Below are 25,991 nucleotides of genomic sequence, written 5' to 3'. Positions count from 1 at the left end.
GCCATCTCTGTTCATCATTCCAGTATCCCCAAACTATGGTTGTGCCCATCCTCTTTGGAACATCCAACTTCCAGGCATGAATTGAATCCTATGCTAATTACAGACGGCGTATAATACTTGCCTTGTCAATATGTTTGTGTTGTAGATTGTTCGCCTTTCTTCTAAATTTGACATTGCAACAGAGAAGCAAATCCTCTCAACCCACACATACACCCCTTAGGTGTGCAGCTGCTTAATAAACACAAAGTGTGACATTTCCCTCACCGCAGCAAGGCATAAAAGAGATGCAAATCCTAATTGTGAATTGAGACAGAAAGCGTGATACAGTAAGTCCTTTTCACCAGCCTGCCCCGATAAACCCAGTAGCACATACTGTATATACATGTTGCATATAAGGTTTGTGATGAGCTAATCAATCAACATCACTAAACAAGAGAAATCAGTGCTTGGCAAACATAGTGGGTTAATTTAAAGCAGTTGGCACGTGCAGCTGACTGCTCCTTTCTGGAGGTCATTCCATATGTGGTGAACACATGGCTATAGCTGTTAAGGGAGTGCTGAGAGGTCTCTTCAGCTAACAAAATAGAATTCCATATTTTTGCAATAACCTAAGAGATGTTCTACTTTTTCCGGATTGGAAAACAGACTAGAATGGCATACATTCTGTGCAGGAAAGTCATGGAAAATCAGATACACTACCCTGCACATCCACTGCTCACACCTACACCAAGCTTTTTTGGCCTACATTTCCCTCCATTGCTAACCCTGCTTCAGTTTCCCTGCCAGTGGGAACACTAGCGCAGGTGTTTCTCAACCTTTTTGATACCAGTGACCAGTTTGCTGCTTTCCTCAACTGTGTCAGGGAGATTTCCGGGACCGGACATTGAAAAACACGGCACTAGGGTATGCAGATGGCACCATAACATCTAATTTTGCCTTAGGCAGTTCAGTACAACAAGTGCCATAAAACTTAAAGCTCTTATTTTATTTTTAAAAGCTACTGTTGGCACCTTGGTCGCCCACCTCTGCTGGAGCTGAATCAGTAGTAGGAACAATGGGAAATGTGGGACAAAAGAGCCTAGCATAAACAAGGCTTATGGACTAGATAGGATTGTGCCTTTACAAGCATTATCCTGTGGGAGACGCATGTGGGAAGGGGATCTGGGAGGGGATGTAGACTGTGGTGGCTCAGGAGCTCCAGAGAGACTTCTGGCTAAATCAGCCCGAATTCCTCCTGGGACTCGAGGGAGAACACACTGCAGCAGATGCTCTGCCATGCACAGTACATCATTCACCCTGACCAGCTCTGCTGGCTGGTGCGTGCATGGGGAGTGGAGGAAGGATTGGGTGACTAGCCCTGCTTTCTACCCTCTCCTTCTTAGGGGAAGCAGGTGCCGTCAGCAGCTAGTAGCACAATGAAAATGCTACCTGACCTCACTGTGGGGAAAGCTTCTTACATCCACTCTTCCGCCCCCCCCCCCCCCCCACTGTTTCCCACCTCACTGTTCTACTGTGGATAAATAAATTAAATAGTCATTGGGGCAGAGAGCATCAGTGACTCTGTAGTCTGGGGGTTAGGGCAACATCCCTTGGCTGGGAGGTGCAAGATCCTGGATCTAATCCCCCTGCTCCAGTTGCTCTTTTATTATTTAATCCACAGTGGAACAGCTCCAGCAGGAGAGAGTGAGGAAGTCCCAGACCAGACTATCCCATAGCTCAGGGGTTATAGCACTCTTCCCAGAAAACACTGTTCAAATCCTTCTCCCCCGCCTTCTGGCGGAGAGGGGAATTAAACCTAGGTCTCCAACATACCAGAAGAATTTGCTAACCACTGGGCTAAATGTTATAAGGTAGGTACTGCCGCCACCACCTCCTCCTGCATTTTGAATGGCACCCAATCCAGTAGGTAGTCTCTGAGCACACCTACCAGATCAGATCAGGCCCACACACAGTTAGGCAGCAGAATTACCCTGTGGCTTATGTAGGAGATAGGTGTCCAGATGCCTAGATGGATGCATGCCCAGAAGCAGAAACATAAGTACTTAGGTTTCAGTATCCGCAAAAAGAACAGGAGTACTTGTGGCACCTTAGAGACTAACAACTTTATTTGAGCATAAGCTTTCATGGGCTACAGCCCACTTCATCGGATGCATAGAATGGAACATATAGCGAGGAGATATATATACACATACAGAGAACATGAAAAGGTGGGAACTTTTACTCTGATAACGTAGATGCCAAGAAAGTTTAGGTGCTTACCGGGTTCGGTGGGAATTCTGTGGATCACAGTGGAGCCAAAATTGGGACTTAGACACAAACCCCAGACTTAAGTGCTTTAGTCTCAGGTTAGGCATCTAAGTACCTTTGTGGATCTGGTCCTTACTGCCTGGAGTTAGGAAAGAATTTAGAGAAGTTGCTTTCTGTAACTGGATATTCCTGCTCCTTGGTCACGTAACACTTCTGCTTCCCAACTGGGTGAATCCCAGAAAGAACTTTCAAGACAGCTACATGAACTCTTCTGATGCAAACACTCAGGTGATTACAAATTTGCAGCAGTATTTTTGTAACCCCTTTTTGTCTTTCTCCAAATATTTCTGCAAAAAAAATCCCCTCACAAATGTTTACATGTAGCATGTAAAAAGGGGTCACAAATAGAGAGCAAGGAAGTCTGAGGGTTTTGTTTTTATGAAGTACACAATACCTTTTGGCAGTATTTATCCAGCTCTAGAAATGAGTGGGAGGATAATAATACCTGGCAATTTCATATAGTGTTTTACAAAACATTATTTAATTAAGCATCACAATCTCCTTATGACGATGAAAAGTGTTATATCACCTCATTGCACATAGAGGGGAAAGGTAAGACATAGTGGCAAAGATTAGTTTAAAACCCAGGAGGTCCAGCCTTCTTGTCCCATGCTGGCTACTAAGAGATGCTGTGTGGTTAAAACCATGCCTGTTTACATTTGCAATCTGTGCTTAACACAAGTCTTGGTTTTACTTCACTGTGTTATAGCATGAAGATAGCCTTCCAACTCAACTCATTAATAAATCAAAATGACAATAAAACGGTTGGCAGGAGATAAATTATTGAACTAAAAGCAATTTACCAGACAGACACAAAACTAAACTACATAAGCCAGGAGCTACTGAACATGGAGTCTGATTTGCTTGGGGATGGTTTTTCTTGATGCATTGTAAATTGTCAGTCTAGCAACACTAGAAAGAGAAGGGAACACACTTCTGATCTCTTCATTAAAGCAAGACAAGTAATGACATTAGTTCTCTCTTTCAGACAGTGTCCCTTTAATGACATTAGGTACTTTGACAAGGCTATGTCCCTTCTCCACTCCACTGACACCAAGTAGTGCAATTATTATTGAAACATTAAATGCTGTGGGCCAGATCCTCAGCTGATGTAAAGTGTCACCGACGTCGATGGAGCTACACTAATTTACACCAGCAGAGGATCCTAGCCCATTGTGTGTTTTCGCTGTATACTGTGAGTTCACATCAGTGCTACTTCAGCTCCTGTAACTAGGGTGATCAGACAGCAAATGTGAAAAATCTGGACAGGGAGTGTGTGTGTGTGTGTGTGGGGGGGAGGGTAATAGGAGCCTATATACGAAAAAAGACCCCAAAATCGGGACTGTCCCTATAAAATCGGGACATATGGTCACCCTATCTGTAACTATCCATGTAATGCACCTTGATCATTATTCACTCTCAGGTGTTGTGCTGCCTAAAGGCTAGCACTTCTCCTTTAGATTCTGTATATTGTCGTCCCATCTTATCATAGCACACCGCACTCCTAACCATCTGTACAAAATGAACCCAGCCAGCTTGTCTTCACTTTACTACAGAGCCCAGCTGTCCAAATCAGCGGTTAAAGTTCTTGCACTGGAATATGGAAGCAATTTGCACTCAGATAAGACAATGCACTGAAAGGCTGCTTTGCAAGGTGGATATTATATTATGTAGGGAGAGAATATTCATGTTTCAAGGAGTCTAAATAGATAGCCCTGGGGGATCTTTTCAGGTCCCAACGGCTGATTAACTACTGAGACTGAAGCCTGCTGGATAAATGACGGTTACTTATTTACTGATCTGTGACTACTGTTTGAACCTGGTTTATATGGCTAGCCCTGGTTAGGAGTCAGCCCTATATTTCCTATATACTGTGTACTCCTTAGATCTCTTCTTTTCCCTTCAAGGCCTGTAATTCCATTTACTCCAGAGGGAACTCTGTACATGCACTGAGGGGAGAACAAAACCTTTCACTCCAATTGCCAAGAGCTAAACAGTACATTTTTATTTTAATTAAAACATTTTCCCACTGAAGGCATTATAAATATGTATCAGTTGCATTAAATAAAATCTTCTTTGGACATTTATGCTTATCACACACCCTACTGTATTTATCAAACGTCCCTCTATATTATAAAGCACTGAGTAATATGAATCCATTTCTTGTACAGAGTCATTCATTCTGCAGTGTCAGAAAGTGTTTCATGGCTGATACATTTTGTATGGAAGGTTTTATCTTTGAAGCTTAATAGATCCCTAATATGCAGCCTCTAATAATGACTTTACTGACAAGATGAAAGCTGCTGCAGACATTTTGAAGATAGCTAATTATTTACTGCACTGTTCCAACTAAGTTACAGTTCACCCCCCAGATCTTAGACTGTCTCCAACCCACAAAAGCCAGGAGATTCAGAAGGATTAGACACTGAGGTGCTGGAGTGGGCCCTCAGCAACCACTTGTTAAAATTCCATTATCTATCTTTCAGGAAGGTTTCTGGTGGCTTCCCTGACTCAAATGGCATTCAGCTATTCTCTGGATATTTATTTCAGTTTATGAAGCACCTATCCATACTGCTAGGCACTCTACAATAATTCAAACACAACAGTCAATAAAACCTAATCCCAAAATAAAAAAGGTACAAATCAATAAATGTAATCAAATTACTTGCCTACCCAGAACTATGGTGAATCCTCCTAGACCAACCCTGCTATGGAGGAATTTTTGCTGAAGCAAGCTCATAAAATACTTTTGATGAATATGCTTTCTTACCCCTTTGAACCAGGTGTCAAGTGTGTTAAAAGAAAGTGTCCCAAAGGAAGATATACCCAGAATTTCCAAAATGGCTTTTGACCTACCCTCACAATTTCTAGTTACACAAGATGAATGCTTGGATATATGGATAATATATTTGGCATATTTTCAGAGACAAAGTCTAGATGCTACTAGGAAATGCACTTGGGACCAGATTTTTTTTTTAATAAAGGTTTTTAGGTGCCTAAAGGTGCATCTAGGCACCTAACTCCTATTGGTTTTAATGGGAGTTAAGCACCTAGGGGGATTTTCAAAGATGCCTAGGTGCATATCTGCATTTTTAGGTGCTTAAATACCTTTTAAAATCTGGCCCTTAGTCTCAGTTTGTTGCCCAGTGATGCACTCTCTCTCTCCTTGGTTGAATCAAGAAAGACTTCTGGTATAAAGGGACGCAGACAAATTGTAGTCTAATCAGTTTCAAGGAATGACACTGAAGCAGTTTAAGGTCCTACACGTGTCCTCTCCCTGCTCAACGCCCTCCACCCCGCCCCACACATAACCAATTTCTGTCATTTTATAGTCACATTTGCCTATTTTTAAAATGTTTTCTCTCTCTCTAATATGGCAAGACCTGACAAATAAGGGGAAATGGCTGACTATACCCAGAATACAGGAAAACTGATCACACACAAAGTGCTGTCCAAGCAGAGAAGCTAAACAAAATGTTATTTCATTATTTTCTCTAATCTCTGTTACAGCAGAGCTAAAACCCTGACTTGGGCCAGGCATTACATGCTATTAAAACATCACCATAGTCTTAATACTGGTATGGTTAGTCCTACTGAAATTCAAATCTAAGAGATGTACAGAGTGCATCTCAATCATGTATGTCCAACCAGTATAATTATAAACCAGGGAATTTCTAGCCACTAATAGAAATAGTTCTACAGCAAATGAACTCTTCATTACATGTTAACTACTATGGTCTAAGCAGAATTTGATGATTTTTTTTGTATAATTTCAACAGATATATCTATGTTCATTTTAAAACATTTATTTCTATTGATTTAATATTTCTAGTGTGCAAAATTATGGATTTAAAGCATTTTTCTCAATTTTTATATATTTAAATTTTCACAGCTGCGCGAAATTATAGGAAGGAGAGAATCAGAATTATTTAATGACAATAGACATTTATTTCAAAGAGTTAAAGCTTTATAGCCATTAAATCACAAATCATCAACATCACATATCACAATATACAAACTAACTATCCTTAAATCAAACTCCACTTTCCCAAGCAGCAATTTTCTTACTTTGCTTATCTGTAAATGTTAACTTATTACCAATGGAAATAGTGTGTGTGTGTGTGTGTGTGTGTGTGTGTGTGTGTGTGTGTAGTGAAATTGATGTTTATCGACATTCACCGATAATCTAATCCTGCCAAGCCAACATATATAGCATAGCCAAGGAAAAGCAGTCACCAATGAAGAGCCACTATTTGACAACAGCTACCTATCTCAGAGCGATATATGATATTATTTGATTTACTGAGGGTAGAAAATAACTGATATCACAAGCATGTCAGAGGGGTACCTGTTGTTAAGAGTTGAGCTTTTAATTGTGACCACAATAGTTAAAGATGGAAAATGCAATTTAGGACACGGATTCAACCAGATCAGAGACTCAGTTGCTGCTATGCCAGATTGTGGCCAGAAATCCAGAAGGAAACAAATGTTATACAGGTATCAGCACATGCATATCTGCAGGTCCATTTCTGGAGTATTTTACACAGAATATTTTCTCTTGCATTGGGCAGCCATTACAGAGTCACAATATTTAGTCAATCCTTTCATTTCCACAGTTATTAATCATGCACCATTTAATCACTGGTTTGTCATTTACTTTCTAATCTCTTTCAAATCCTTCTACTTATTTTCATAGTTTTTCCAAGCCGATTTTATATGCCTTGCTAATTACACTTCTTCACTGCCACACACTGTGTAGCACACACACATTGAGCCAGAAGGTGACTTGATCATTTGCTTTGTTACATGCCCAATGAATCACCTGCTATTAAAACACTCAAAATGCATATGACATTACTGTAAGAAAAAGTAATATTTAATTAGCTAGAAAGCCTGTTAGCAACACATTGGAGAGGAGGTTGCATCCCACAGGGAGAATATGTTTCTACAGATCTTAGCACCAAGGATGAGGAGGGAAAAGGTTTGCCCAGGGTTTATTCCTCTGCAACTAGCATAGAATTTTTTACCCATTTTTGACTGGTCAATTCTAAAAGGGATGGTCATTTGTCCTAACCTGCAATATCAGTGCATGCTGGATCAGCACCTTCTGCTAGCTACAGAAGGATCCCAGCCACTAAAGTATGTGTATGAGCCCAGCACGAGAGATCCTGGTCAGCAGCAGCAGCAGCAAAGTCGTACAAAGGTGATGAGCACTGTAGATGGATGAGATTGAAGCAGACAGCACCTTAAAATTTAAACACTCACAAATGAATTATTCATGGTGAAAGGAAGACAAGAGGAGGGGCAAAGATATGAGAATGAGGATGAAGAGAGAATAGGAAAAAGGAGGAAGTGAGGGAAATAGATGATTGACTGCCTCCCGTGGTCAGGAATGGGCTAGCTCTTGGAAGTAACCAGCACAGTAAAAGCTGCAATCAAAAAATCATGTGCTTCCAGTGACCTTTCTAGAGGTAAAACTGCAGTCCCTTGCAGGGTACTGACTACGCAGTCGTACGGGGACTGCATCACTCTGAAGCTCGTTTTCTTTTTTTTTTGTTAGCGAGTCTCTAGTTGTTGTGGTTGCAAAGAGCCTCAAACATGAGTGTAACTGATGCAAAAGTAGGACTGTAGAGAGCCTGGAGAGCTCTGAGGGGTGCGACCAGTCCCATTCATCTCAGTGAGGGGGGAGACCCAGGGTGTTTACATTTAAATATCAACATTGCTAATTATTTCGTTCATCGTGTAAGGAAAGGAAAGGAAGGGGCACTGCTCTGCACAACTTACTATGAGCGACCTCTCACTTCAGTGGTGTTTGGAAGATACCACCACTCCCCCCCCTCCAATCATGAAGGAACTCAGCATCCCAAACTCCTGGACACAGTCAAGCCCCACCCAGGGGGAATGAAGCTCAAAGAGCCCAGTGGAGCTCGGAAAGCACACATGGTCATATTTTGACAACAGCATCTTAAGTGGGCAGAGCATGGAAGAGAATCACCATTCCCTCTCCCCCCGCTCCAGTTCAACACACACTGATTCCAAACTGTCCAATAAAAAAAAAAAAAAAACCCTGATGGTATTAAGGCCTGAGTCACTAATTTTGCAAATGGTTTCTGATTGCTCCTGGACATACCTACACTGAACCCCTGGGCTACTTGCTTTCATGTGACTGAAAATCTGCTGTAAAAATAAAATCTGGCTGCGCAAGTTCCTTTCCTGGCATATTTTGCATTTGTGTACACCTAATACTTTCGGGCTTTCAGATGATTGATGTTTGTTTGTAGCTGTTAATAAAACTTGTTGCTAAATGTGGTTACAATTATGGAGCTATTAATATGCTGTGACATCAGTCAAGTCAGTTTCCGAGTGAATCACAGTTACAAGCTTGTAGGTGTTCCATAGCTAGTTGTCAGGCTGAAATAGAACTGTGTTAAATATAATCCAACTCTGTCCTACTTTTTTCTTTTTTGGCAACACTAATGGGTTGAACACCTGCAGGACTGAGGTGATAGGCACTCAGAAATCAAAACAAAAAATATTTATGACCACTTGGATCAATAAGATTTAAAATGTTTGCTCTTGGCTGTGATTTTCCTTATATTTGAAGACTAGGAAAGTTAAAGAAAGTGGGTCAATAAATTCGTTATGAAATTGAGTCATGTAAGATGTACTTGTGTAGAGATTTCAATCTTTTTTTCTTGGCACCTATTTCGCAGCAAAAGGTGCATTCTCACAACCTCACGTGAAAGACTGTGATAACCTTCCTCTGCATAACTGGTTAGTTCTATAGCTGACAAGCTCAATTTCCTTACATCGTTTTACAGAATACCAAAGACCAAATCCTGCTCAGACTGTATGTGGCTACGGCTGCATGGACTACATTTGGGTTAAATGAGCTGCAAGTCAGGGTGTGCTCCTAACCAGAGCTGAGCAAACAGAAGGGAAAATCATTTATGGATATTTTGGCAAATTAGATGCTGAATTTCAGTTCTTCACAATTTCACCTCCTTTGTAATCACTTTTTCCAAATATTAATTTGCACTAACTCCTGTTGGTACGAATGGTCATGGAAAAACTCATCTCAAGCCTGTAGTGGGCACCTGTTTAGGGAATAGACAATTTTACACATTTTAGGGAATTAAAATTGTGGGCGGAAGTAACAGGCTTCCTGCTTTTCTTTGTCAATCTGTCCTAAAAATCTGCTGTCTCTTTGCAGCAGACAGTGAACAGACTGAACACAAAGAAAGCCAAATTCACCATCTAAAATGTCCTATGAATAGTTTGCCTGGTGTTATTCCCAACAGAATTATTCCCAGGTCTGTCTGGACTGACCCCATTGAATTCAGTGCTCCATGAGGTGTAAGTCAGGCAGACTTTAGCCAGCTGCTTGAGAGCCCAAGGAACAGGGCTGACACCACACCATACTAAAAGCTGCATAATGCTTTGCTGCCTTTTGGTTGGTTTGAGCGGGGGAAGAAACAAAAGCCGTTGGACCAGGAGTGTTGCAGATGGAGGGTATTTGGGTCACAAAGGTGGCCTTTGCCTGTTATTAGGCAGCAGATGAGAATTCAGTGGAAACAGATTAAAAAACAAGCCTCTAAGAAGCCAACTTGGTGTCCCGAAAGTCTGCAAAGCAAAGAATGGAGGGTCTGCAACAGTGCAGAAGTGAGCCCAGAAGAACAGGTCTGATCAGAAGCTCAACTGAACTATCCTTTCCCTCTTTTTCAAGCTGTGCTTTCTTCAACCTTCTATTTAATTCTTTGCATCATTCTCTCTTTCAAGTAAAATACTTGAGACTAGATGTTAAAACTGTGTGAGCATAATTCTTCCCACACAAGGCCACAGCTGTGTAGTGGGGCCATCGTGTAAATGAGAATCAGACCCTGGATGTGAAATTGCACATGCAAAGAGATGTGCTCTCACACACTTAGGTAAATGGATATGCAAAATAATCTGCATGAGCTGTTGTGGTAATTTTGTATGCAAATATGGATGGCCAGTGAGATGAATAACTGCTAATTGCACATGCAAATTAAGTGCACATCTGTGCATGCACAGATTTGGGAAATCTATCCTTTTTTTTAAATTCCTGCTCACATAGAGTTAGGGTGACCAGATGTCCCGATTTTATAGGGACAGTCCCGATTTTTGGGTCTTTTTCTTATATAGGCTCCTATTACCCCCGACCCCCTGTCCCAATTTTTCACACTTGCTGTCTGGTCGCCCTTTATGGAGTACACACAGTCCACCCCTTTGAGATGAGATCTACCCTATTGTACTTAGAGTGCCAGTCATCATGGTATCAGGACTGCAAACAGAAGTGGCAGGTGTCATTGTGTGAATGGCTGTAGACTGTTACAAGAGGGGCCACACAAGAAACATCTTGCTTATCTATGTTATACACTTAACAAGCGACTGTGCAGCATTCAGGATTGTGGCTTGCCAGTACAATCAGCAATACAGAGAACTGTCTTCCAAGAGTCAGGAGTAAAAACCCAATAAATGTGTATCTTCTGCATAAATGAAAAAAAACTGAGACTGTAATAATGGAAAATAAGACCTGGAGGAAATGCATAAATACAGAGGGAGGATGCAAAGAATCCTAGAGGGACATTTTTGTACGCAAAAGTAGCAACTGGGTTGAATTATTTATAGTCAAGATAAAACACTGATTAAGAAATGAATGAAACCGGGAGAGCTGTGTGCAAAATTCTACCCCAAGACCTCAGGCTCCTGTCCAAAAAAAAAAAAAAAAAGCCTGATGATCAGTGTCAGATGCAGCTGACAGATCTCACATAGTAATAGCAGTAGAGATCAGACTCTGTGAGGCTGCATACGGAAATCAGTGGCTAACCCTCTACAAACCATTCTCAGGACTAAAAGGATTATATCTGAAACATGACTTGAATGTTTCCATACACTGAATGATCTTGGAGCTGCACCTCAAATAAGTGAGAGCTAGGGATCCAAATGGCCAAGCCACCCAGGTACACAGCAAATGTCCTTCCTAGCGGCCTGACCACAGACAGGGTCATTTTAAAGTACAGGATAAAAGAGAAACAACAGCTGTTCTTAATACAAAGCAGTAATCACTGTGTCTATAACAGGAATGCCTGCCTTAGTAAAGTTACCTGTAAAGCCAGAGGGGGCTTCTCTTTTGAACTCAGTCTCAACTACCATCAACATTACTAAAAAATACCATAGGATTACCACATACATTTTTAAGGTCCCACATGGAGAAAGAAAGTATAGCCATGGTAGCTTGTGCTGATATCACAGCATAAGAACAGGTACCATGGGATTTTTACTGTTACCATGGAAATGTCCTCATACTGTGTAGTGTTTTGACACTGTCTGTTTTATTACAAGCTGCAACCACGTGGCCATCTATAGAGCTCACAAAGTGGCTGGCTGTTAAGGGTTCACCACAGTTATCACTGCAGCCGACAGTCAATTCAAACTGTCTGGATGTTGGAATTCGACCAATCTGGCAGCGATCTGTTCTAAAGTGCATAAGGAAGCTTTTTAACAGAAACAGTCCCATAAATCTCACAATGATACAGTATCCATTATCTGCAAGAGTGAACATCAGATTGTTTATCTACTTTCTGCATTATTTTTCCTGGTTTTCAGAGCAGCATTTGAAACACACTTCCTCAATTTATTTGAATTACTGTATCTAACTCAAAGCCTGCTACTTCAAACGGATAGTCCCATTGGCTTTGATAAGATTCTTCACATGAGAAAGGGCTACAGGATCACAGAACCACAGAAATGTAGGACTAGAAGGAACCTTTTATACAAGTCATTAATAAAAATATTGACTAGTACTGGAGCCAGGACTGACACCTGTGGGACCCCACTAGATACATCCTCTTAGTTTGACAGAGAACTACTCATTGAGTACGGTCTTTCAGCCAGTTGTGTACCCACCTTATAGTAATTTAATCTAGACCACATATCCCTAGTTTGCTTATGAGAATGTCATATGGGACTGTATCAAAAGCCTTACTAAATACTGAGATATATCATGTCTACTGCTTCCCCCCCACCATCCAGTAGGTCTGTAACCCTGTCCGAGAAGGAAATTAGGTTGGTTTGGCATGATTTGATCTTTAGAAATCCATGCTGACTATTCCTTATAACCCAATTATCCTCCAGGTTCTTACAAATGGATTGTTTACCAGTATCTTTCCAGGTATCAAAATCAGGCTGACTGGTTTACAATTCCCTGGGTCCTCTTTTTGCCTTCATTTCGAAGATGGGTATTATTTACCCTTCTCTAGTTCTCTGGGACCTCGTCCATCCTCCATGAGTTCTCAAAGATCATCATGAGTAGTCCAGAGACTACTTCAGCTAGTTCCTCAAGTTACCTTAGAATGAATTTTATTAGGTCCTACCAACTCGAATACATCTAAGTTATCTAAATATTCTTTAACCTGTTCTATCCCTGTTCTGACCTGTTTCTTCCCCCTTGTTTAAGATTTAATTGTGTTGAGTATCTGATCACCATTAACCTTTTTAGTGAAAACTAAAGCAAAATAGAGTGTCCTGTGGCACCTTTAAGACTAACAGATGTATTGGAGCATAAGCTTTCGTGGGTGAATAGCCACTACGTCAGACACATGTAATTACGTAATTACATGTGTCTGACGTAGTGGGTATTCACCCACGAAAGCTTATGCTCCAATACATCTGTTAGTCTTAAAGGTGCCACAGGACACTCTGTTGCTTTTTACAGATCCAGACTAACACGGCTACCCCTCTGATACTTAAAGCAAAATAGGCATTAAAAATCTCAGCCTTCTTAAGGTCATCAGTTATTAGCTGTCCTTCCTGGGTAAGTAGAGGACCTACACTTTCCTTCATCTTTCTCTTGCTCCTAATATATTTAAAGAACCTCTTCCTATTGCCTTTTATGTCCCTTCCTTGGTGTAACTCATTTTGTGTCTTAACCTTTCAGATTTTGTCCCTACTAGCTCATGGTATTCAACATTTAAAATAAACATAGCAAAATTCCTATTGTCTGAAAACAAGGTTATGTTTTCACTGATGAAAAAGGTGTTTTCTCACAGTGAGGGAGAAAACTTGAATCAGCTGTCTTCTTGTGAAATTCTAGGAGAGACTATGCACTCTAGAGTTTTTACCTCAATGTAACGAGTCAGGGTAAGCCGCAGGTGGGGGTATATAGGGTTGAGCTTGACTAGCTATCTGTGCCTTTTCTCCAGTAGGATTTTATAGAGAGAATGCTAATGCAAGCTCACTCTCATCTTAAAAACACAGCCCAAACCACCAATAACTCCAAACCACATGCAAGACTGGAGGCCTATCGTATTTTACATCAGTTAACAGAGGGTTTCAACCAATGGGACTGTAGCATGTAAATGACAGAGACATAAGCGATTGGCTGAGCTACTCTACTTTGTCTATAATAATCCTACTATTCAGCAATATACTACTCAGACAGAAATCAATCTCATCTTAAAAAAAGCAAAAAGTCTTTCTCCTTTCTTATTTCCCTAACAATCCTATCAAAACACAAATGTGCAAAAAAGAGTCCATATGAGAATCTGGTTCAAGATTTTAATATTGTGTGTATCAACACAGAGAAGGAACCCTGAATACGGGGCCCAGGCCAGGATGGAGCATATGCCCACAAATAAAGGGTTAATAGGGAACCTGAAAGCCAGTAAATCCATTCTGTGGCACCTGAAGTGGAGACAGCTAATTAAGGATTAGACCCAGCTAGGGATAAGCAGACCAAGTGGTTTCAATAACTAGAGGAAGGACTGCAAGGCCAAAAGGGGAGAACAGAGAGGCGAGCCGCAGACAGGAGTGTATACCTTGGGACTGGCCTTGAACGGAGAGGGCAGATACAGCAGAGGTGAAGGTGTTCCAGGCAGCTCTCAGTGAGGCTAGCTGCCCTGACAAAGCTCCTCTGCAACAGGCTGGAGGGGAAAGCTGCAAGGAAAGATGAAATTCCAGGGAGAGAGGACTGGAGAACACACCTCCATGACAGACTCCTGCCAACAGGCAAAGGGAGGAGGCAGCCCAGTGAACCAGAATTTGGAACATAAGAAAGACCCTGGCTGCTTATCAAAAGTACCCTGGACTGGATCCCAGAGGAAAAGGGTGGGCTTGCGTTCTTCTACATCCCTTCACAGGAGGGGTGAGGTAAGTCTCAGAAGTAAAGGGAAAAGGACTACTGCCGAAGCCCCGATACATGGCCAAGACTTAGCATTTTCATTTGAACTTTTTGGTCACCCTACATGCAGTGAGGCTCACAAGGCTGAGTCGTAAGAAGGAACCAAACACAGAGTGGCCTAGTAACTGCCAACGGGGCGACGAGATGAAAAAGGCTGCTATACCACAATTAGCCATAAGGAAGACAGAAAATCCATGCCCACACTGGTCCAGGAGCTGTACATAATCAACTGTGTCTATGTCTGTTTTTACACTGTTGTGGTGAGCACAGTGGACAAGGTCTACCAGTCTATTGAAATTATAACTGCAGATATGACACTATGGCAAGGATGCATAACACAGGCCCTAAATTGACTAAGCACCCTTTTGGCAGGTTCTTTGGGAAGTGTCCACCCTAATACTGCTTTCTACATACACGTCTGTTATTGACACACCAACTGCAGTTTAGTTCCAGTTCATAGTATGTAGGTGGTTTTCAAGCATGCCGCAGTTAAGCAGTGGGTGATGATGGTATGCAATGCCCCTGCCAGGGAATTCTCTTCCTTTGGCTGCTGAAACCATCCATGAAGTAAAGCAGAATTCATGAGGCCCTGATGACAAGGAACATTAGAAGAGAGCTTGTATTGTATATGTTTATAGAATCATCGAAGTGCCTGTTTGCAAGGGCCTTTGAAAGGTCATTGATTCCAGCCCACTGCTCCAAAGCAGGATTAAGTATATCTAGCCCATCCCTGACATGTGTTTTGTCTAAAAATTCCCCAATGATGGGGATTCCATAATCTCCCTTGGTAACCTGTTCCTCTGATTAACTATCCTTGTAGTTAGGAACAAACTTTTAATCTGAAACTTATGTCTCCCTTGCTGCAAACTACTCCAATTACTACATGTGCTAGCCTCATTGACATGGAAGAATACTTGATCACAGTCTTTAGAACAACCTTTTACATATTTGAAGACTGTTACATCCCTCTCAGACATCTCTTCTCTAGACTAAACATGCCAAATTTTTCAACCTTTCCTCATAGATCAGGTTTTCTAAACCCCTTCTTATTTTTGTTGCTCCTCTTTAGAGTCTCTTCAGTTTCTTCACATCTTTCTTAAAGTGTGTGGACCAAAACTGGACACAATACTCCAGGTGAGACTTCACTAGTTCCGAGTAGAGCACAATTATCTCCCATTTCTTACATATGACACTCCTTTTAATGCATCCCAGAATGACATTTGCCTTTTTCACAACAGCATCACACTGTTGAATCATTTTCTATGTGATCCCCTATAATCCCCAGATCCCTTTCTGCAGTAAAGCTGACTATTTAGTTCTTCCCCATTTTGTATTTGTGCATTTGATTTTTCCTTTCTAAGTGTAGTGCTTTGCACTTATCTTCACTGAATTCCATCTTGTTGATTTCAGACCAATTCTGTAATTTATCAATATCTTAAATTCTAATCCTGGCCACTAAAGTGCTTATAAGACCATCCATCTTGGTGTTAGCTGCACATTTTATAAAAGCATACTCTCTACTCCATCATCCGAGTCATTAATGAAAATATTTAATAGTACCAGACCAAGATAGACCCCTGTGGGACCGTACTTGACATGTCCTGCCAGTTTGACAGTGAACAATTGATAACTACTCTACACAGTCTCTGCATTACCCCACACTTAAAGGCAGCACAAGCCTTTGTGTTTAAAGTAGTATTTCTCCATATATTATTAAGGCAACATAGATATGAACATGCATTCCTGTAGGTCAATTACATTTTCAATTACAGGGGGGAAAATGTAAAATCTTTCTTAACCGGTTATAACTGGTGCTGATCACTCAGAGCATTTTACAGACAACTGACATTCTGCAAAGCCAGCTGAGTTCTTTCGGTGCTGGGGTAAAATGGCATAACAGTAGTGGGGCTGAGACAAAATGGGGTACTGGCTGCCGTTGTGATTTGACTGCTCTGAGTGTGGCTGGATTCTGTTTGAGGATTGGGGCTACTGAGTTTTGTATTATTTGTATGTGTTACGCAATAACAGAGCTCCCCAGGTCTTTATATGGGTGCTTTTTATCATTTTACAAATCCAAATACATAAAATGTGCTGCCCAATTACTATGCCAGCTAGATGCTCAAAATGTGTGAGCCTAGTTTGTGTATTCAATTACGTACCAAATTAGCCATCAATTGCTGCTCTATTCTCCCTTGTTTTTGTATCTGTTCATAGATTATACACTTTCGATTTCACCCCTTCATTCAGAAGGCAAAACAGAACCTTGTATGAATATCACTTTGGTAAATGTACATTCAAAGTCTTCTAAATAGTTATAGTACGGTATATTATAAACATTAGATGGATGGACCAATCAAAGATCAACACATTACTGTGCTTTAGGAATCACATCCTGGTAGTCCGCATTACTGCTCCATGTAGATAAACTCTTAGGCCTGGGCTATACTAGCGGGCCGGGGGAGGGGGGGGCCCGCGGGGAAGGGAGGGTTCGAACTTCAGCTATTCACGTAGCTGAAGTATCTTAGTTCGACTTACCTGGCCGTCCTCACGGCGGCAAGTCGACTGCCGCAGCTCCCCCGTCAACTCCGCTTACTCCTCCTGCCGAGGTGGAGTACGGGCGTCAATCAGCGGATCGATTTATTGTGTCCAGACGAGACGCGATAAATCGATCCCTGAAACATCAAACACTACCCGCCGGATCGGCGGGTAGTATAGACGTACCCTTAGATACAAGTAACCATTTTTGGTGTTTTTCCAGTGTTTATTTGATAAACATCGGTTGGGGGGGAGGGGTTTGTATCAGGGTGTTTTATCGGATAAATCCAAGAGTCAGAAGCTGGATAAATAGTTCTGAGGAGAAGACAACATTCTTATTTAAGTGTGCTAATGGCATTTCGAAGTGCCCTGTGTGGTGCTGCAAGACATATCTGCAGAAGACAGGGGATGGTTTGATGGGATAACGTGATTTTAGTCAATAGATCAATAACGTGCCATCGCTGGTAATTAGTAACAATGGTCAATGATGGGATATTAAAAGTTACTACAGAGAACTTTTTACGGAGGGTCTGTCTGGAGAATCTTGCCCGCATGCTCGGGGTTCAGCTGATCACCATATTTGGGGTCGGGAAGGAATTTTCCTCCAGGGTAGATTGGCAGAGGCCCTGGAGGTTTTTCGCCTTCCTCCACAGCATGGGGCAGGGGTCACTTGCTGGGCAGGGGGTCGCTTGCTGGAGGATTCTCTGCGACTTGAAGTCTTTAAATCATGATTTGGGGACTTCAACAGCTGAGTCAAGGGAGAGAATTATTCCAGGAGTGGGTGGGTCAGCTTTTGTGGCCTGCATCATGCGGGAGGTCAGACTAGATGATCATAATGGTCCCTTCTGACCTTAAAGTCTATAAGACAAGATTGCAGTGATCAGAGCCCTGTGTAAACCTGTCAAATGCCACGTCAAACTGCAGTGCTGAAACGTGTTAGCAACTCAGTTTTCTAAATTAAAACATGCACATTTCTAACCTAGCCCACAGCACTCAGAAATATGGGCAGGATAACTCAGAATCTCAAAAAAATAATTGTACAAATAAATTATTCCGCAAAACAACTGGCCCAATTAAGTTTAATTCCTCTCTACACAAAGCAGATGCATACATTCTGTCAAATAGCGATGTTGAAGTAAAGTAGTTACAGCATTTCACAACTCGTCCTCATGTAGAAACCTGGCAGAGTAAAGGATTCACAGAGAACTGCGCTTTTGACTTAATAAATGTTGCACTAATATTAATTTTACATGAATTAGAAGTGGCGGGGAAACAGCTGCTCTTAGTTAGAAAGGTTTTCAGGGACAGGATCTCCTACTTAGAGTAAATGGACAGCAAAATGATCCACACAAAGAGACATTGTGGAGGGAAGGGTTTCTCTTCGCCAAGCTTTGGGGTTCAAAAGATAGTGTATAATCAGCATTCTTCATCTTCTGTACTGGTCTCTTTAACGCTCACTAGCACTTTTCAAACAGGTGTAATAGGTCCAGATGGACTCTAATGTAGCTACGCTGCTATAAAGGAAATCCACATGAGATTTTCAAAAAAAAGTTTGGCAAAAAGTTGGGGCACTGAGGATTCCCTGATATCCTCAAATACAGATTTTTCAGGTTGTTGGCACTTTTGAAAAGTTGAAAACATTGGTTTGGGTTAGAGAAAAAAAAATTGCTAAATTTCTGGCAATGGAAAAATTGAAGAAAAAATTGTTTTGGGTCAAATGAAATGTTAAGATTTTGAGCATTTTTTAGACATTGAAATGTTTACAAATAAAATTAAAGGAAATTTCAAAACAAAGTCATTTCAAACTGAAAACCAAACATTTTGTTTTGAAAATGTTGAAATGAAATGTTTAGATTTTTCAGAATTTGTTAGGATTTTTTTTTCTAAAAAACCCAAACAATTTGGCAAAAATCTACTTTCTGAATCTGCATTTTTTGACGAAAAAAAGTTTTTGTTCTAAAAATTTCATTCAGAGCTGGCTAGGCCTATAGAGGGGAGTATGCTGTAGGAATTCAGTTTACTTGAGTCAGAATTCCTCGTGTCTGGGGCAGTGCACCTCTGGATTATCGCCAGTGCCTCATAGGCATAACTGAGCCCCTAGTTAACAATAGGCTTTGCATGTTACTGTACTACAATCAAGAGACAATTACTTCAGTCTGACATATATTAAGAACACATTTTGGATTTAAAAATTACCATTCCGGTCATGCAGCGCACAGATGTTCTTTCACTACTTCTTACATACTATTACCATAAACACGGGGCACTTGCATAATAGAGCACTGACCAATTACCCTGTAAAAGGAAGCTTACAGGGTCCTCCAAAGCTTTCTAAGGCAATCTAAGAGAAGCCAAACCAGCCCATATGAACTCAAAAATGAACTTCACATTATGGAATTCACTTATATTAACAAACAATTAGTATCTTCTATAAAATTGCTTGTATTCAATTGCAGCACAGCACTGGAATTGAAAATATCTATGAGAACTTTAGAACATACAATGGCTCTCTTTATTTCATAATTTTATACATATTTTAATGATTAACAATACAGAGAAATTCAGCCGACCCAATCCAGACAAAGACGTTACAGACTTCCCCACAAGCCCACAGCAATCACGTTACTCTAGTCCAATATGTCTTAACTCTGTTTTTACAGCTCCATTAAATTAACATTTCATTTAGCTTCTCTTCAAAGCACATGCTGGTAATAGAATAATGGCTGTCACTCTGTGACATTGTGTACAAGCAGCAGCACCATAGTTGCTTGGACTTGGTTGTCTCAAGAAACAGATAACTCTACTGCTTCCTGAGCTGGCATCTGTGTAAATGAGGGCAGGATTTACCAACATTTTGGGAGACAGTGACATTTTAACAGCGGCAACCATTTTGTCTCTTGGTCAAAGTTAATTTGGGTACTTTATTCTACCCTCGGCAAGGTTTATTTTTAACTCATGTACACTTACGTTAGTTCACCATTTGGCAAGCCAGGCTCTTGCAACAGATTGCTACATGGATACAAAGATACATAATGTTTGATTTCAGCCAATCCCAGGAAAAATGTACTGTCATGTTGTAGTACAATTAAGATTTCTATCTTGATACTACTAAGTGTATGCTCTGGATTAAGGCTCACATTTTCAAAGATGAGCACATAAAAATGCACCCACGCTTATGCACTTAATTGGCATGTACCGTGACCATGATTGTGTTTGCGGTCAAGGTAAATGCAAAGTAAGGCCCCAATCCTTCAAATTACTGCTTGTGTATGTTTTAGACAGCTGTTACCACAATGAATTCCACTAGCTTCAAAGACATTCCAAGCAGGTGTAAAATTGTGATAGAGATGAGCAAACGTACTCATTTATATCCATGCACAAATGTGAAAATTCAAGCTTCACTATAATTTATTCTATTTAGCTTTTTTTGGTCTATTGCTTTATAATTGTACAATGAACAGAGCTAGGACAGACACCTCAATTATAATGATGATACAGGACCATTAATAATGAAGACCCCTTGGTTTGAAGTTCTTGTCCCCACTGACATGGATGGAAATTTTGACTGAATGAGGACTGCTACACTTGACCAATATAAAGCACAGGAAAGTTACATTTATTAGGTTTAAAAGAGTTGGTAACCCATAGCTCTTATGCTATTTACTCTAGACCCAAGGTAGGCAACCTATGGCACGCGTGCCAAAGGGAACACGTGAGCTGATTTTCAGTGGCACTCACACTGCCCAGGTCCTGGCCACCAGTCCGGGGGGCTCTGCATTTTAATTTAATTTTAAATGACGCTTCTTAACCATTTTAAAAACTTTACTTTACATACAATAGTTTAGTTATATATTATAGACTTATAGAAAAAAAGACCTTCTAAAAACATTAAAATGTATTACCGGCACGTGAAACCTTAAATTGGAGAGAATAAATGAAGACTTTGCACACCACTTCTGAAAAGTTGCCAACCCCTGCTCTAGACAGTAATTTCTCCAGGTTACAGCACTGCTATATCTTAATGGTGAAAAGACCCTGTTGCTCATTTAGGGTATCCTTCTCTGGATCAGTCTGGCTACTCCTCAGCTATTGATACCATTTAGTAATGCAAATTTCAGCACCACTTCCTACCTCACACCTTTTCAGACCCATGAAACCTGCAGAAGGGCATATTTGCAGGTCAGTCAATCTCCCTGGCATAGGATGTAGTTCAGGGACCATTTAGTTGAGAGATCAGTTTCCTTACTAGAAGTTCTGCACGTCTGTCTGCATCTTGTGGACCCTGACCCCTCTGCCCCTGCATAGACTAGTATGGACTGAGGCTTTTTCTGTACCCATTTCACCACTGAGAAGTCAGCAGAGGCTTTGAAACATCAGAAGAGTGCAGCCTAGGAATTATTGGCATATTGGCAGACACAAGAGATGTGAAAGCAAATCAGCTGATGCCAAGACCATGGACAGCAAAGAAAAATGAGGCCCAAGTCAGGAGGGGAGATCTTCTGCAATTAAAAGCATTTTTTAAAGGTTATTACCTACCAAGTTCAAAATCTAGCCCCTTTTCCAGCCCGGTGTTAACTCTAGCCAATCAGTTGAGGCTAGCAATGCAGGTGCCCTTAGGTTCAGTAATGCCATTTATGTTTCCACTTCACGCTGTGTTGAAAGCCAGGCCAGCTCTAGCAAAATTTCCTTCCCAATTATTTTAATCTGATCCAAGTGAGAAAACTTGATGGTAATTTCGGGTCAAGGGCCTTCTCTCCTTTGGAATACAGTATGTCAAGTTCCCTTTAAACTTTGCCATTTATTAACTTTTCTTCCTCATTAAGAAGGCTCCCTTTTAGTATAGCAGAGAGTCTCATCTTCACTCAAAATGGATGATAAATTTATCAGAACTGGATTGTTTGCTCTGTCAGCATTGCCCCCTTCTTCATATCCTGGGGTCAATCTCTTCTTTTCTGTTGCCATCTTCTACAGATGATATTTTGCCAAATGCAGTATCCATTACCCTGTGCTGTGTGTCAGATCTTTTTTTTTAATTAGAATTCAGAATGCAATCAGATCTGGTCAGAATCTTGTGAATTTCAGAAGCTTGCTTAAATCTAAATGTTAGTCTCATATTTGTCACAATGTGATTATTTAGGATTTCTCTATTTTATTTCCACAAAATATGTATGGTCCTACACAAATTGTTATTTATGCCTATTTGTATTTTTTGTGAAAGAGGCAGCAATACAAAATGTTACTTTTTTTCCCTTTCTGAAACCACCAGTAGAAATAGCTGCAGTGCTCATAAAAATATGAATACAAATTCATATTTCCAAAATAAGGGACAATATTGCAAATACTTATTACCAAGCATAATGCCTCCTACCCTGAGTAGTTACATTAAGATTAATGGGGCTAACTCAGGATAGTAAGCAGTGCTTCAGTAATAAGTGCTTGAAGGATGAGGCCATAACTGTAGATTTCATGAATTCAAAGACATCTTTTTATAGGCTGGAATACAAACATTCATGAGTGATTGTTCAGGAATGAGATCAAGTAAATAAAATTCTGACTACAACCATATATCTTTAGATGCTGGAATAGGAAGAAGCATTCACTTAAAGTATCAGTCTTCTCAGACCCAACAGAGTCATCCCTTCAGTGAGGAAATATCTGTTCAAGTCAACGTGTCAGGTTCTTGGGCTCCAAAGTGTCTCACCACAAATAATTTCTGAAGCAACAATACAGACTTCTCAAAGCTCCTGTTACTGCCTTGCATGGCCCTCCAGTTGTCACAATCAAATTGAATATGAAGAGCAAATAAATAATTTGTTGATATCTCACACCTCTTCTTCTATGCAGGATTTTAAACATATTAAAATATATTCAGTTGGAGGATGCTAAAACCTCCTTCCTGTCCTCCAGACTTACTTGCATGCTGATAGAAGTTAATAACTTCTGACTTTTATATATTTATTTTTACTTTGATTCCTCTAAAAACAATCATTTTGTATGTGTGACCTCTCACTTGCACATGTACCCATCTATTCTTGTGGGGAGCTGCATTTCTTGGGATGAATTTACAAGACAGGTATTTGAGAGATGCAGCCAAGATGGTAGGTATTAAAACACCCATGTGCCTCTTAAGTAACAATCTCTACATTTGTTACACATAAAAGGGATTAAAAATATATTACCAGAAAGTGATCTTGTGCATACAGTGCAAATCATTACACATTTTTATAATAAACTGATAGGTATGAAGAGCATGCTTATATCCTACGCTCTATATGTAATCTAATTTTAATACATCCTTTTCCCACTCAGCTTTGTGCCTTCTATCATGCTATCCCCTATGCCTGGAATCCTCTCAATGATCTTTCTTTCTTGTTCAATCCTACCTCTTGAATTCTCTCGCCTTCATGTTTCTCCCTATTAATTACCCTTTCTTCTGAAGCATTCTGTCTTGTCTGGTTTACACTACAGAGCAGGGACTATATTTGCAAATCTGGATAAATCACCGCCTAAATTCGAAAAGAGCTGTTTAAATATTACCAGTTTAGTGTATTTAGTCTGAAGAGTTCATTGTTCACTTTGAAAAGCACTTGGAGCTTGGACACAATGTACAGCAGAAGATGCCTTTTCTGTTTAAACTACCGTCATCCACCATCCTCTCTGGAAGGCAGCTGAGCATAAGAGAAGGATTAAGACTTGCACCATTCATTTGTGAAGACATTTGACTTCAATGTAAACCAGAAGAGAGCAAGTACATTTTCTTATGCAAAAAATCTCTTTTTAATCCCCTCACCCTAATGCAGGTTCCTAACCCCATGTCTCACTATACGCAAAATGTGCTGGGGCACTGGGCAGCCATTGGAAGGTGGCTTAGGGAAGGCAATGAGTGGATGGGTCTCTGTCACACCCCAACCCCTCAGCTGAGCCAGGCAGGGCTAGAGCCAACACATCACAATCGCCTGCTAAAAGCCAGCAAATCTTCTAGCCTTTCCACCCCCATGGCCGAAAGAGTCACAGCCACCAGCTGCACTCACTCCTCTTTAGCGTCAGTGCTTCTACAGCACAGCTCCAGGGTTGGTGGGAGACACACACACACACACACATATATATACACACACATATATATATATATATATACACACACACACACACACACCCCCCCTAGAACTCTCATTCACTCTTCCCCACCACCACACACACACTCCTGAGCTACCTCACTATTTCTGCCAGGTCTATCGGGCCCTCCCCCATTAATTCATTCACTGACTACCTCACCCACCCACCCTCATTCATGTGTTAGCCGCCTCCCCCTCTCTCCATTCACAGCCCCTCTGGACTCGGAGGCACAGCCCCTCTCTCTTCCCTGCCCTCCGCTGATGCCCCTCAGGTCCCTCTGCCCCCATGCAGAATCTCCGGTACCTTCCCCCCAGGCATGGTCCCCATCTCTCGGGCCAGGCTCTCCCCCCCTGTGCACCCTCCTGATCCTCCTCGTGCATTACACCCCCGCCTGCCCCACTGACACCCTTCCAGCGCCCCAGGCTCCCCGCCCCACGGCCGGGCCCCTTACCCGCGTCCTCCTCGTCAAAGCTGTTCATGCAGGGGAAGTAGATGGCCAGGGCCTCGAAGGAGGCGGACAGGCTGAGGCGGCTCTGCGAGCGCTCCATGAAGAGTCCGGGGCCGGGGGCGCTGCCGGGGGCCTCGGCCGCCGCCTGCGGCTTGGGCAGCTTCGACGCCCCATTCTTCACTCGGAGCACGGCCCGCGGCGTCTTGGCTACTGCGGGGGCCTCGGGGAGGCGAGGCTGGGGCTGGGGCTGCGGCGGCGGCGGGCAGGTGGGAGGCGGAGGGGCTCAGCCCCGCCCGCGGGAGCTGGGAGGAGGGCGCTGCTCGCTGCTCCGGGGACGGGCGGAGAGCGATGGGCAGGCACCTGCCGCGGGGCCCCTGGGCGCGATGCAGGCACCGAGGCGGCTGCCCTGGTCGGTGCCCCCGGGCGCGATGCAAGCACCGAGGCGGCTGCCCTGGTCGGTGCCCCCGGGCGCGATGCAAGCACCGAGGCGGCTGCCCTGGTCGGTGCCCCCGGGCGCGATGCAAGCACCGAGGCGGCTGCCCTGGTCGGTGCCCCCGGGCGCGATGCAAGCACCGAGGCGGCTGCCCTGGTCGGTGCCCCCGGGCGCGATGCAAGCACCGAGGCGGCTGCCCTGGTCGGTGCCTCCGGGCGCGATGCAAGCACCGAGGCGGCTGCCCTGGTCGGTGCCCCCGGGCGCGATGCAAGCACCGAGGCGGCTGCCCTGGTCGGTGCCCCCGGGCGCGATGCAAGCACCGAGGCGGCTGCCCTGGTCGGTGCCCCCGGGCGCGATGCAAGCACCGAGGCGGCTGGCGCTGGCGGAGCGCAGGCAGCGGTTAGCCCGAGGAGGAGGCAGCGATGGAGGCTGCGGCGGCGGCTGTCCCTGGGAGAGGCGCTGGAAGAAGACACTGGCAGCAGCTGTCCAGCGTCTGCTCGCCGCCTTCCTATGGCTCCCCCTTCCCCAGCGGGCGCGGCTGGCCGGATGTGTCCCCTGGCGGGCTGCGCTCCCCTCGCCTGCTCCCGACGCCCCAACACTTCATTCAGCAGCGCGCCGGGGCGGGGGCTGCCATGAAGTCATCCTGGGAAGGCAGCAGCTCCAATCAACGCCGGCGGGGCGGGGCGGGGGAGCTGACTGCGCGAAAGGAGGCCGGGCTGGCTGCGCCCGAGCACGGCTCCTTCCAGCGCACCTGCCGCTGGAGCGGTCCCCTGGGCAGCGCCCGGGCCCTGCCACTGCGTCCTGCCAGGCGGAGCCGATGGGCAAAGCCAGTCCCTGCTCCAGTCCACGCTGTGCCAGCGCAGCCCCGCCGTGCACCGGCTGCCGCGGAGCAAGGACCGCTGGGGACTGCTGGAGTTCCTCGAGGGCCTGCATTGGGGGCTAAAGTCACTAGA

General features: G+C 42.9%; 1 protein-coding gene across 2 annotated transcripts in view; it reads right to left on the bottom strand.

Annotated features, from left to right (window-relative positions):
- RIMS4 (regulating synaptic membrane exocytosis 4) overlaps positions 1-24,900 on the bottom strand; it is a 76,405-nt gene extending 51,505 nt beyond the window's left edge. For both annotated transcript variants that reach the window (XR_006176389.2, XM_005295293.4), the window contains exon 1: positions 24,609-24,900. Coding sequence is in view for 1 of the 2 variants with exons in the window: in XM_005295293.4 (XP_005295350.1) it covers positions 24,609-24,705 (97 nt within the window). In the remaining variant the exon portion in view is untranslated. The remainder of the gene's footprint in view (positions 1-24,608) is intronic.
- Positions 24,901-25,991: the final 1,091 nt, after the last annotated feature.

The sequence above is a fragment of the Chrysemys picta genome, chromosome 13 (genome assembly GCF_011386835.1).
Source record: "Chrysemys picta bellii isolate R12L10 chromosome 13, ASM1138683v2, whole genome shotgun sequence".
NCBI classification, from domain to species: domain Eukaryota; kingdom Metazoa; phylum Chordata; order Testudines; family Emydidae; genus Chrysemys; species Chrysemys picta.
The sequence above is the reverse complement of the archived record's forward strand: the minus strand, read 5'-3'. Positions and strand labels throughout refer to the sequence as shown.